General features: G+C 34.8%; 1 protein-coding gene across 1 annotated transcript; it reads left to right on the top strand.

Moving 5' to 3' along the window:
* Window positions 1-12,638: 12,638 nt before the first annotated feature.
* LOC124960168 (olfactory receptor 1052-like) lies at window positions 12,639-13,607 on the top strand. The gene has a single exon (XM_047518740.1). It carries the CDS (start codon window positions 12,669-12,671, stop codon window positions 13,605-13,607), a length of 939 nt encoding a protein of 312 aa, XP_047374696.1. The 5' UTR covers window positions 12,639-12,668.
* The last annotated feature ends 1,002 nt before the right edge of the window (window positions 13,608-14,609 follow it).

Genomic DNA, 14,609 nt, shown 5'->3' with positions numbered 1-14,609 from the left:
TAAAATGACTAAAGAAATATGACTCTATTTGTAGTTTACTTATTCAACATATTTCTTTTGAGTACCTTTACTGTTCTAGTTACACTGCATCATACAAATATAGAGATTTGAGCAATAGAATCATAGGTATTGTAGAAACAAAGCATAGAGGTACCTGGTAAATGGAAAATAAGCAATATTTGAAGATTTTTGACTCTAAAAAAGAATTTGTTTTTAAAAGCAATAGACAATAAGAATGGCAGACTGTACAGGACCAGATGTATCAAGTACCTTTAGAGGGGTACCATGTTTTAACACTGTCTCAATGGTTAATAATTGAAGTCCTAAATGAAATGCTTTAGGAAATGTTTTCATTTTGTCATTTTTATCAACCTATTGGGAGTCAAAGAAACAAATGATCTGGTGGTGGGGGGGAACAAAACAAAACTTTGAGACATATAAAAGTTATTATTGGTGATTAATAGAGAAAATGTTCTATATTTTAGAGCTCTTTCATGAAAATCATAAAGAGATCCTGGCAAATCATTAGATTTCTAGGGTTTGGTTTTGTTATTTGAGAAATGGTTCATAGTGATTTTGAACCTGTGTCACTTTGATAAATTTGAATCTGAAAAATGATCAGATTTGTGAACTTAGGTTTTGTTATCAAAGGAATTTGTTGATCAGTATTTTGGAATTGTGTCCCAGCAATAATAAAATAATCAGGAGGGAAAAAGGGAAATGGTAAGAATGTGGTATCATTACAACTTCTAACAGAAGAGGTTTTTGGGAAGAGTGTGCAGTGGAGAATAGAGTCTAAGAGGTGAAAGATGTCCCGCATTAGTCAAGAAATGGGGAAAAGTTTGGACAGGCAGCAAAGAGAGAATAGAAAGTACATTGTAAGTGTGTCAGATCAGATGTTATATAGTGACCAATGCATGGAGATGTGGGATCTGAATGAGGAGAAAGCCAAATTTCCCAATTTACATATTGGAAAGTCAGCCTGACTCAATAATAAATGAATCATGGTGTGTGTTAGTATAAATGCCACAGAATGGCAAGAGTGGAGATAAAAGCCCCAAAAGAGGTTGCACAGAAATTCAGCTAAGTTTTCACTGCCATGTTAGCAAGGTTGTTAAAGCAAAACTTGTGAGAAGCACATTGCAGAATGTTTGGATGAACAGAATCAAAGATGATTCCAAGATATTTTCAGTAGATGAACAAATATGATGTAAGAAAAACATCTAAAGTTTATAAAACAAATCAGAGAATTATTGTTCAAGTCCTATATCCTTGGACAATAAAGGTAAATTTGTCAAACTCAATTTTTTACTTGAAAAAATGAAATAATTTAATCACCATACACCTTTGTTAGTTTGTGGGTAGATCTCTATTTATCAATAGATTTCACTGACTTTATTATCAATTAAAAGCTGAAATATGTAAGGTGGGAAAATATGCAAAATGCACAATTCTGTGAAGCTCACAGAATTTATATATTTAAGTTACACTACAATCAAAAATTGCAAAATAAAAAATAATGCAGCATAGTGAACAAGGTTTGCAAATTACCTTAAGAAGATCAAAGTACTACTTTATATTAGATGTTAAATTTGAGAAAGTATTGACATGTATTACTTACTAGAACAGACCATTATATTATTGTTGTTATATATACATAAAGTATATATATATATATATATACATATACATATATATGTATATTTGTGTGTTTACACAGTTAATAGTATAGAGGTTAATAAAGAGATTGAGAATGTAATAAAGCAATTATAGCTATTGCAGGTGGTGGCTTTAGGTAAGAATATGAGTAATCAAAATATACTTAACTCTTTTATTGATTTAAAAACATCTTCTGTAAAATCGAAATGTTTTGAAATTTCCAAGGTTAGGGAAATATGGGGCAAAGTGATTGTAAAGTGACAAGAACATTTTTTTTTTTTTTCTGCGTGGATGGAATCATTTGTGACCCAAACTATTTTCTCTACAAAAATAAGGAGAAAAGCAAAATTCAACCTGCAGAAATCATCCCTAGGAAAGGAGTGAATGCCTGCTAAAGAAAAAGAGCATGGGTGTAGCGAGTACTTCAGAAGGTGTGACCATGGAGGAATGAGATGGCTTTTTATCACTGTGACTCAGGGAACATTGATTAAAAACAGCAATGTCATTCATGAGTGCTCTGCCACAGTTCAGAGGAATTCAGTAGAGCAGTTGGCAGAAGCTTCCTAGGTTTGACCCCACGTGGCTGAATTTTCCCTTCAGGACATTAGGTGAAATCTGGCCTGAATAGGCCTGGAGACTAAATGAAGTGACATATACATACAGACAGACAAATAAATAGAGAGTAGAACAAAGGTAGCATGATATGGGTAGAAATGAGACATGAGGGATGATAGACAAAAGAAAGGAGGGAAGGAGGAAAGAAGAATGGATCAATGATGGACACAAGCGAACAACTTTAGAAGAGCAGAGAAGAGCTTTGGTAGTGTCCAAAATAATGCAGATGATAAAGAATGTGACCTGGGTGGACTACCGATTTGAGCACTTGCCCTGTGCGTACTCTGGGAAAGGAAACCAGAGAGGAGTTTTGAGCTGTTATGTAGGCTGGGGAGATGAATTGGATTCCATCCTGACTTAAACACAGAGCTGGTTTTTTCCATGAGAATTTTTTTTGTGGGAGGAATATAAATGACTGGCTCAGGCCACAAAGACTGTCTAAAAAGTGCACTCCAGCTGTGCCTAGAAGATAAAGACTTGCTAGAGGGAAGGACCAGCAGTAAATATAAATGACATTTTCCCCTCTGCACACCAGGCAGAGAGGGTAAGAAATTTCTTTCACAAAACACAAGTGAAAATATAAGGGAGATCAGTGCAGTATAGGGAGAGACGGAGGGGGCGGGAGGAGGAACAGATGGAAAATGAGAGGAACAGTGGAATGAAATGAACTAAATTATGGTAGGAACAGATATGAACACACCAGAGTGCATTTCACCTTTGTATATATCTATAAAGCACTCATTACAAAAACAATGAATCAATAGAAGGAAGACCAGTAGAACAGAGGAAGGGGAACAGGGGGAGAGAGAAGAGGAAGAGAAGGGCAAGTAGTGGGCCTGAAATGGAACAATTATTTTCCATGTCTGCGTGAGTATATCAGAACAAACCCCACTATCATGTATAGCTCTCATGCACAAATAAATCACACACACGAGAACTGCTCTGAAGTCTCCAAACTAAGTTGAAGGACAGCATGGTCTTTCTCAGTGTCCAGGTGCTCTGTTGACAATGTCCCACCACCTAGAGGCCTGCACCAAATGCAGCCAGTGGCCTGAACACCGAGAGGCAAAGGGAAGAAAAATGAGGCCACTGCTCCAAAGATTGGAAATTCAGTCTCCTGCCCTGTTTAAGGGCTGAAGAGAGTGAGAGGGACAGAGACAGAGGGAGGTCAGCTTCTTAATCAAAAGCCAAAAACTTCCGATTCTAAGAAACTCAGAAATAGGGACAAGTGGAAGAAATATGAGTTCAGACTCTGAGCTCCTGCAAGCCTGAACAATTAGTAATTAAATTTCTACCTATCGGGGAATGTGAAGCCCTTCCTTGAAAAACATAATGTCATCTTCAGGTTCTGTGTTACTTTCATGCATGGGGAAATAGCCCATGAGAGAGAAAACACAGGAAATACACTTTACAAGCACTCCAGAATGCCTGCATGCTGGAGTTAGAAAAGGCTTTGACCAGTTGCATAATTAATATATAGAAGAAAATAAAGAGTTGGAAAAATTGTTTAAGGAGAAGTAATTTAAGGAAAATTTAAATGTGTGGAATGGGAAACATGAAATCGTGTGACAAAAAACCATACAAACTGTAAATAAGAACTTCTGAAAGTAAGAGAGTGTCAGAGAAAGTAAAAGCAGTATTGATGCACTCCAACACACATCAATATAAATCATCTAAACTGAGGCACAGAGAGAAGAAAAAATTACAAAACTGTAATTTTTTACAGTCAAAGAATCCCAAACTATATAACATGTTGTGAAAAACATTTAGTTAAATTCCGAAAGGAAGATGAGAGAACGGATAGAAAGCAGATTTTGAATACATTAAGACAAATTAAAAACATTTTTCCTAAAACAATGACAACAACAAACATACTCAAAAGGAGAAAAGAAGCCTTGCTCTTAGCAGTCTTATTCACAATATTTAAAACTAATAAAAAGTTATCCATTATTGAATGAATATGTATTTTCATATATTCACAAAGTGGCTATATATACAGAATTATAAAAATAAAATACTGATATACACAATAATGTAGATACATTGTACTAACATTATACATTAAAAGAAGACACAAAAATGTACAGTTTCAACATTTCATTTGTATAAGATTTAACAATAGGTACATCTAAGTTATTATGTTCATGAAGGCACAGTTAGGAGTGTGGGAAAAGATCATGCTTTGGCTGGTGATAATACTGACATAAGTAAACATAAAATGTGAATAGTCTATAAACAAAAAATTAACATACACCACACTGTGCATGTTTTAAAAAAGTCCAAAGAGGAAAACATGGCAACAGAGAATATCAATTCAGATAAGAAAGAAAGCAAACAGGAAGGTAAATGTTAAGTTTATGGGTGATTACATGTAATGTTTGGAATTGACTGTACAGCAACAGTGAGGGTTTAAAATAAATAGAATCTAAATGATTATGCAAAATACGGGTTTCATTAATGGAGTTAAATTTTTTAAAGTTATAACATTTCAAAGAAAGTGACAACAGGAAAAAGTGCCATTATACTTAGTATTTCAGAAATGCATAATTTTAAATGTAAAGTTAGTCACCAAAAATAAAGTCAATATGAAAGTTAGAATCAAAATATAAACTGAGGTTATTTTAAAAACTTAATAGGCATGAAATTTCTTAAATTAAACTCCATAAATTTTAGTCACTAAGGAGGCAAATAATACATTGAGCTATAGTGATATTTCAAATTATAGAGTGAGAAAGCAAGCTAGAAATATTCTTTGTATATATAATACATATTTTTACAAACAGGTATGTATATATATATATATATATATATATATATATATATATATATATACATATATCCATAGTAAAACCAACCAGATTAATAAACCTGAACAGATGACTGAATGCAAAAATCAAAACAGTGCCAAAATTATACCACATAACAGATATCAAAATGATTTCCTCCAAAAATAAAAATGAATTTCCTTAACTTCATTAGTCATGTGGGAAAAGAAAAGTAAAGCCACAAGAACTTCCATTATTCTCACACCAGAAAGGATATAACACAATAGGTAAATCATAGGAAGTGTGGGTGAAGATGTGGCTTAACCAGGAATTCTCGTGATGCACTAATGGGAAAGTTTCCTGGAAACTCAAATAACATTTGGAACCACTTTTCAGGAAATTTTGGAAAAATGATTGAAAATTATCTAATAAAGTTGCAGAGTACAGCAAATCTACAATAAATTTCATATATCAAAAGGTTTTCAGCAACAATATTATTATGGCTACAAAGAGAAAATATGTGATTGTTGCTTAGGAGAAAATTATAGAAGGTAAAAACTATCTCTGAATAACCTAAGTATCAGATTGAAAAAAAAAAGATTTCAAAGGTGCTGTTCTAAGTAATATGTTAAAAACACCTGAGGAATTAATGAAGAATTTTGGGAAAAATCAGAACAATTTCTTTTAAAATAGAAATTTTTTAACTTAAAAAATTTTAATTTCTTCTTTTTAGATTTACATGACAGTATATTTTAACATATTATACATTCATGAAGTGTGACTCATTCAAATTAGCATACCATTCTTGTGGTTGTACATGATGTTAAGGTTGACAGGTGGTGTACTCATATATGAACATAAGAAAATTGCATCTGATTCATTCTACTGTCTTCTTTATTCCCATCCCCACAACCTTCCCTTCATTCCCCTTGGTGGAATCCACTGAACTTCTATTCTTCCCCTCCACCTCTTATGGTGTGTTAACATCTGCTTATCAAAGAGAACATTTAACCTTTGGTTTTTTGGTGGATTGGCTTACTTCACCTACCATGAAGTCTCCAGATCCAGCCATTTACTGTCAAAAGTCATAAAGTCATTCTTTTCTATGGCAGCGTACTTACTATTCCATGGTGTATATATGCCCCATTTTCTTTATTCATTCTTTTTTTTTTTATTGTAAACAAATGGGATACATGTTGTTTCTCTGTACATGGCGTAAAGGCATACCATTTGTGTAATCATAAATTTACATAGGGTAATGTTGTTTGATTCATTCTGCCATTTTTTCCCTTCCCCCCCAACCCTCCCACCCCTCCCCTCCCTCTATACAGTCCTTCCTTCCTCCATTCCTGCCCCCCTCCCTAAACCCAACTCCAATCCCAACACTAACCCCTCCCACCCCCCATTATGTGTCATCATCCACTTATTAGCGATATCATTCTTCCTTTGGTTTTTTGAGATTGGCTTATCTCACTTAGCATGATATTCTCCAGTTTCATCCATTTGCCTGCAAATGCCATAATTTTATCATTCTTTATGACTGAGTAATATTCCATTGTGTATATATATATATATATATATATATATATACCACATTTTCTTTATCCATTCATCAATTGAAGGACATGTAGGTTGGTTCCACAATCTGGCTATTGTGAACTGAGAAGCTATGAACATTGATGTGGCTGTATCTCTGTAATATGCCCAAAGGACTTAAAATCAGTTTATTCATTCATTTTTAAAGGGCACATAGGTTGGTTCCATAGCCTAGATATTGTGAATTGAACTGCTGTAAATTTTATGAGGGCGTGTCACAGTAGTATGCTAATTTTAAGCCCTTTGGGTACATGCCAAGGAGTGATTTAACTGCATCTAATATGGTTCCATTCCAAGTTTACTGAGGAACCTTTTGAAAGTGGTGCACCACCAGTTTGCAATCCTACCAGCAATGTATGAGTGTACCTTTTATCCATATTCTCACTAACATAAATTATTACTTGTATTGTTGATAATTACCATTCTGACTAGAGTGAGATGGAATTTCAGTGTAGTTTTAATTTGCATTTCTCTAACGGCAGAGATATTGAACATTTTTCATGTATTTGGGGACCATTCCTATTTCTTCTTCTGTGAAATGCTTGTTCAGTACCTCTGCCCATTTATTGACTGGGTTATTTGTTTCCTTGGTATTAAGTTTTTTGAGGTCTTCGTTTATACTTGAGATTAATGTTCTATCTGAGGTGCAGGTGGTAAAGATTTTCACCCATTTGTAGGCTCTCTCTTCATGCTCTTGGTTGTTTCCTTGGCTGGTATGAAGCTTTTTAGTTTGATACCATCCCATTCTAGATTTTATTTCTTGTACTTTAGAAGTCTTGTTGAGGAATTCTGTTCCTAAGTTGACATAATGGAGAGTTGGCTCTACCCTTTTTTCTAATATGTGCAGGGTCTCAGGCCTAATGCCTAGATCCTTAATTCACTTTGAGTTGAGTTTTGCTCAGGGTGAGATATGGGTACATTTCATTTTGCTACATATGGATTTCCAACTTTCCCAGCACCATATATTGCAAAAGCTATCTTTTTCTGCAAAGTATGTTCATAGTGACTTTGTGTAGTTTAAAATAACTGTATATATATGGGTTTGTCTCTGTGTCTCCTATTCCGTTCCTTTGGTCTTCATGTCTGTGTTGCTGTCAATACCATTGTGTTCTTGTTACTATAGCTCTGTAGTATACTTTAAGGTCTGTTATTGTGATGCCGTCTTCTTGGTTCTTCTCACTAAGGATTGCTCTGCCTATTCTGGGCCTCCTGTTTTTCCTAATGAATTTCATAAATGCTTTTTCTATTTATATGAATAATTTCATTAGACTTTTAATGTGAATTGCATTAAATCTGTATTGTGCTCTTGGTAGTATGAACATTTTGATAATATTAATTCTTCCTATCCAAAAACATGGGAGATCTTTCCGTTTTCCAAGTTCTTCTTCAATGTCTTTCCTTAGTGCTCTATAGTTCAAATAGAAAATTTTACTTCAAAAAGGGATTAACAAAAATAACAAATGGGAATTCTCAAGTCAAAAAGTACACCTGATATCCCTAGAGGATATAAGAACAGACTTGGTATGACAAAAGAAATGATTTCTAAAGTTGAAAATAGATCAAAAGAAATGATCTCATTTGAACAACAACAACAATAACACAAAGAACAAGGAAAGGAATATAATCTCAGAGACTCTTGAGTCATCATAAAGCATAAAACATATACATACATATAAGAGGCCCTGGGGAAAATAATAATAGAAAGAAAAAACTTAAATTATCTGATATAAAAATAGGCATAATTTTTTTACTATTGGTTGAAAAATTCTATTCAAAATTTTACTGGGTATTTCCATTACACAACATACACTAAAATAATCCAGGTATAGGTAGGCCTAAATATTAAGGGAGACAATACAAAAATGAATTAAATAGTAAGTGTAGGATGAATGAACAATAAAGAGCAGAAGAAATAAAGGTATCCAAGTTGAAAAGAAGTACTACTGTCATTTTTAGTAGATACTGTTTTGTACATAGTCAATTCTAAGCAACTGTGCAAAATGAATGTACAAACTTTAACAATGTCTAAGCAATTGGGCAAAATCAATGTACTAACTTTAACAATGTACCATATGAAAGGATTGTAAGTCTCCATTCCTAGATATTTATACAAAATAACTACACACTTATGTTCAAATAAAACTTTTAGGGCTGGGGATATAGCTTGGTTGGTAGAGTGTTTGCCTTGCAAGCACAAGGCCCTGGGTTCAAATCCCCAGCGCCACACACACACAAAAAGTTACAAAACTTTTAATGGTTACACAGTATTTTTCAGAATGTCTGAATATGATGAACACCTCAATTGTCCATTCACAAGTGATGATGTGATGGGATCAACAAAGTGTTCAAAATCCACACAATGGAATATTACTCAACAATGAAAATGGACAGATAATGACTCATTCAACTATATTAATGACCCTCAGTGCATTATTATTGAAAATGTCCTGATGAAAATCAACACATGCTACACAGTTTGACCTCCACAACCATGGGTTCTTCATCTGTGGATTCAAACCATATTGGATGGAAAATATTTTTAAAACATTGTGTTTGTACTAAAAATATTCACTTGTTTTCTTATCATTGTTCCCTTAATAACACAATATAGCAGCCCTTTGAATAGTACTTAGGTTGTATTGTCTATCACAAGTAATCTAGAAAGATTACTTGTACATGGGAAGATGTACATAAGTTATGTGCAAGTATCACACTATTTTATAAAAGTACTGCAATAAAAGTACTTAGGAATACTTATGAAAGGGAATTGAACACTCATAGATTCTGGTTTCTGAAGAGGAATCCTAGAACCAATTCTGCATGGATACTGAGGGGCATCTGTGTCATCTAATTTTATGAAACTCTACAAAAGCAAATCTCACATAGGTCTATAAAAAATTCAGCACTTCCTTGGGCTAGAAGTAGAGGTAGAGAGTTCTTGGGAAGAAAAAAGAGATTTGAGGGTAATGGAAGTGATGTATTTTTGGTTATGGCAAATACAAATACAGATTTGTCAAAACCCCTTAAGTTATGCTCTTGCAAAGACTACAGCTTATTGTATCATGTTTATTCCTCAATATCTTTTACTCAAAAATAGAATCATTTTCTAAAATATTACCATGTAATAAGTAATATAGCTTCTAAATAATTTTATATAAAAACCTTTCAAGACAAAATATGTACAAATATAATCTAAATAAATTTCAAACAATGTTAATATAAGTTATATATACCAAATTCATCTACAGCCCAATAAGTACTCTAAACATCAATCCCTATAAATTTAAAAGTTTTTATTGCTGTTGAAGTCACTAGATCTTTGTTTCCAGGTCCTGTTGAGTATTTAATGATTGTCATAGGGACACTTTACAATACTATGTGTGTCTAAATATAGCATCACATCTAAGTTTAAGGAGTTAATGGAGCATACAGAAGACAGAGGACCTGATTTAGACACAGTAAGGTAATTATTCATTTGTTCTCTGTTATTGTTCTTGTCAACTGCAAATGCAGACATTTGCAAATTCTTTTCAGAAGCTTTTACCCTTAATCAACAATTTTCTAAGAGATAATATCAGTGTGATAAACGTAATTGACTTATTGTTCACATATGAACTGGAATAAATTATGCTTTTCAAAAATAAAACCAAGCAAAGACTGCACCAGTACCAGACTGTTTTTTGCCTCCTAAAGTAATGGATCCTCAATTATCCATACTCAACCTCAGAAATCACCCAAATCACTTCTCTTTGCCCATTAGCATTTAATTTGGGGAATTTATAAATTTGCTCTAAAGAAAAAGAAATTTACTTTCTTTAGCATAAAGAATGAGGGTGGATTTTTATTTACATGCATATGTAAGAAAACGTTGTGAGACTAGTTTAAACTGAAGGCAAAAACCACAGAATTTCTACAAGGACTCACTAGACTGGAGGAACATGCATTCAAAAGGTGGATGCTGGTGTTAGCTTCAAGGGAACCTACTGAAGTATGCGTTCTAATTTTTTTTTCATGACATTCATGTTGCCCAAGGGAGGCAAGGAATGGAAATTTTTTTCTATTAGATCTTGCACCAGTCTTTAAAGTCCACTGAAGTACTTGTTTTTGTGCTTGTTTCTTTATTTTTGTTTTTGCTTTTCTTTCTAACACTTAGGCTAATGCTTAGCCCTAAAGTACAGAGCTGGAATTACTATAAATTCTACTGCTTTTGATTTTTCTTTAAAAGTCATGTGTACTATTTTTCCCCACTGTTGCTTCACATTTCCTTCTGTTTTTTTTTTTTTTTTAAATATTCAGGAAATGAAATACCTTAGGGAAGCCATTATGTTTTTGAGAGTTCTCTTAATCCATCAGGAACAAGCAATTTTTAATAATGTTTGTATTCTATTCATTTAATCAGCAGTTAATTCTAAGGAGAATAGTCCCATTTGAATTAAGGAAACTATATAACTGAATCTTTAATCTAAACTTATTTTTGACAGGATAGTTTTTAAGCATCTTGATCTAACTTTCATACCAAGGAGTCTGTGCCTGTGACTCTCCTACTCCAAAGGATAAGTTTGAATTCCAATCCTGCAACCTCTTACTACTAGCCTTACTCCATTTTCACATCATTATAAAAGTAAGATATGCTTAAATGACTTTTTAGCATTGAGTCTTGATTTTTGTTTTGGGGAAATATAGAGAAATATAGCATGGGAATGGGCAGTCAGAAATTCCTAAATTAGCTGAGGAGTTGAGTATTTTTTTCTTCCACTTGTAAATTAAATTCTCTCATTCAAATCTTACATAAATACCTTCCACAACACAGTTAAAATGTTTTGAATGAAGTAGAGAAATGCTCTGAGATTATTCAGATAAATGATTTAAATAACAGGGGCAGACAAAAACTGTAATTTAGCTACCCCTTATACAAAGCTCTTTGTCTATCTCAACATCTACCTGCTGGTATATCTTCTGGAGTTATTTTAAACATCTATGTTTCAATTCATTGGAATATTCTTACAAAAGGAAGAATTGATTCTAATTCATCACTAAATATCCCCATGGGTACTGTTCTCCTAGACCATAGATAATCTATATCTAGCGTAGTTATCTCATTTCTCATTATTTCAATATTCTTGGTTCTTTTTTCTAACTTAACTAATGTTTAAAGAGCTCCAAAATGAAAGGATGATCAAACCAGAACAAACATCATCCTTTACTTCATTTTGTGGAGGTAAAGTTCCCAATATCTTAATATTTAAAACATTTATTTGTATTTGTGCCTGGTTCAGAGGAAGCAAGGGGCGTTTCCCCTCACCCCACCCCACCCCTTGTGGAAGATTCCTCTGCCCAGGTCTCCTCACAAGAAAGGGCTGAAGGAAGCTGTGTGCTTGGCCTTGACCACACAGGTAGACAGAACCCGTGCTGGACCCGTCCCTGTCCAACAGACTGGTGCCTTGTGCCCAGCATTCTCTGGGTTCTGCAGAGGTTTTTGAAATAAAGAAGAATGTTTCACTAAAACCAGCAGACAAACCCAGGAAACACAATGTTCTGAGGAATTAGAACCAAGGTCAGGAAAATAAGACACCCTTTTTGGAATCGGGCAGAGGAATGAGTGGGAGAAATTTGAGTGCAGTTTGAAGACTGTGAAAGGAAATAGAGAACCAATTCAGCTTATCCAGCTGGATGCTGGGGAACAATACTTCGGAATATGATTTGGAATAAATAAGAATGAACATCTTCTTCATTTGATTCCCCTCAAAAATGAGCCCTGGTACTACTCCAGGTGAGTCTGGACCAACCCTGTGAAAATACAGAAGTCTTGTCCTAAAATGCCCTTTTGCTGTTTATTCATATTTTTCACATTTACATGTAAATATAAAAAGATGGTTGATTTTTTTTTTTCTTGTCAAATGTGGTACCATTCAAAGATAATATGCATTGGTCATGTGGAAAAGATTATATACTCTAAAAATTATGGATATCATACCCTTGCTCTCAATTTACTCCAACGCCCTATTGTTAACAGGTACCGAGAAATGCAAACACATGTCTTCTATCAATTTTACTTCGGTTACTGAATTCATCCTTTTGGGACTGACGGATGGCGCTGAGCTGAAGGCACTTCTCTTCGTGTTATTTCTGCTGATCGATGCCATTTCCTTGGTGGGCAACCTGGGAATGCTCTTCCTAATCCAAATAACTCCCAGACTCCGCACGCCCATGTATCATTTCCTCAGCTGTCTGTCCTTTGTCGATGCCTGCTATTCTTCAGTTTTTGCTCCCAAATTACTGCTAAACTTCTTTGTTAAACAGGAGACCATCTCTTTCTCGGCATGCATTGTACAGTGTTTTTTGTTTGTGACCCTCCTTACCACCGAGGGCTTTCTGCTGGCAGCAATGGCTTATGATCGCTACGTGGCCATTGGGAACCCTTTATTGTATACAGTGGCTATGACTAAAGGAGTTTGCACAGTGCTCGTACTTGGATCCTGCGTGGGCGGCTTAATCAACTCACTAACACACACAATCGGCTTAGTGAAGCTGACCTTCTGTGGGCCAAATGTCATCAGGCACTTCTTCTGTGACCTTCCTCCCCTGTTGCAGCTGTCGTGTTCTGACACAGCCATGAATGAATTCTTGCTTTTAATCTTCTCTGGCGTTATCGCCATGATCACTTTCTTGACCGTGATCATCTCCTATGTCTTCATCCTGGCAGCCATCCTGAGGATCCGCTCAGCGGCAGGGAGGCGCAAAGCCTTCTCCACCTGCGCCTCGCATCTCACAGCCGTGACTCTGTTCTACGGCTCCATAACCTTTAGCTATATTCAGCCAAGCTCGCAATACTCCTTAGAGCAAGAAAAGGTGGTGTCCGTGTTCTACACCCTGGTGATTCCCATGTTGAACCCACTGATTTACAGCTTAAGAAACAAGGAAGTGAAGGATGCTGTAAAATGGGCTATAGACATGAAACATTTTTGTCATTGATTTCATGTAAGTCCAAAAAGAGGACAGAAAACTGCTTTCTCTAATAATGCCAGTAAAGACTTTTATTGGCGTATATTAATTATAGAGTTGTGAGTTTCATTCTGGCATATCCGTACTTGCACATAGTATGATATGATCTGTGCCACTCCCCAGTACTGAAGTCCCTCCAGAAACCCCATAGCTTATTCAATTGGATCACAGCCGTGTAAAGAGGTCTAGAAGAATAATGTGCACTAGGACACATGGCTAGTTATTGTGTTAACTAACCTAAAACTAGACTAAGATTTTGGGTAGTTATCTTAGACAATTGATGATGTTTTCATTCCTCTGTATGAGCAGAAATTAAATATATACGCATTTGTTATACATAGATACATATATAAAATATAAACATTCAAACACATCAGAGACAAACATAAGTTATAAATGATATAATACTATATCTCTTGATCCCTCTGTTGAGTATAAAAATAACTAAAGTATTTTTAAAACATAAAATATTCAGACTGGCACCGTGTCACATTCCTGCAATCCTGGCAGCTTAGGAGGCTAAGGCAGAAAATTGTAACTTCAAGGCCAACCTCAGCAATTTAGTGAGACCCTAACTAAATTAGACCCTTCTTGTAGAAAAATTAAAAAAAAAAAAAAAAAAAACTGGGAATGTAGCTCAGTGGTAAAGTACCTCTGGGTTCCATCCGACTACCATGTATTCACACACACACACACACACATACACACACACACACACATTGATACTTGCATTACCCAGAAAATGGACAGGTGTTTGTTTCAACAATTAACACTCTGGTATTCTTTAAAATAAATGTAAAATAAATATGCCCATTTTGAGAATACTCAGGAAAGGATCTGTTGATCTTAGACCAACTTACAATTCACAGTAGTTAATCTGAATAATTTTCCACTCCTGGCATCAGTTTCCACTGATATACCTAAAATTGAGCAAGACAGCCTGCTGCAGGTCTATAACTGTTCTACACAGAA

The sequence above is a fragment of the Sciurus carolinensis genome, chromosome 11 (genome assembly GCF_902686445.1).
Source record: "Sciurus carolinensis chromosome 11, mSciCar1.2, whole genome shotgun sequence".
Classification (NCBI taxonomy): domain Eukaryota; kingdom Metazoa; phylum Chordata; class Mammalia; order Rodentia; family Sciuridae; genus Sciurus; species Sciurus carolinensis.
This window is presented reverse-complemented; position numbering and strand designations above follow the sequence as displayed.

Excerpts from the sequence above, each read along its gene's own strand:
- LOC124960168 (XM_047518740.1), top strand. The coding sequence starts at position 12,669 with ATGTCTTCTATCAATTTTACTTCGGTTACTGAATTCATCCTTTTGGGA.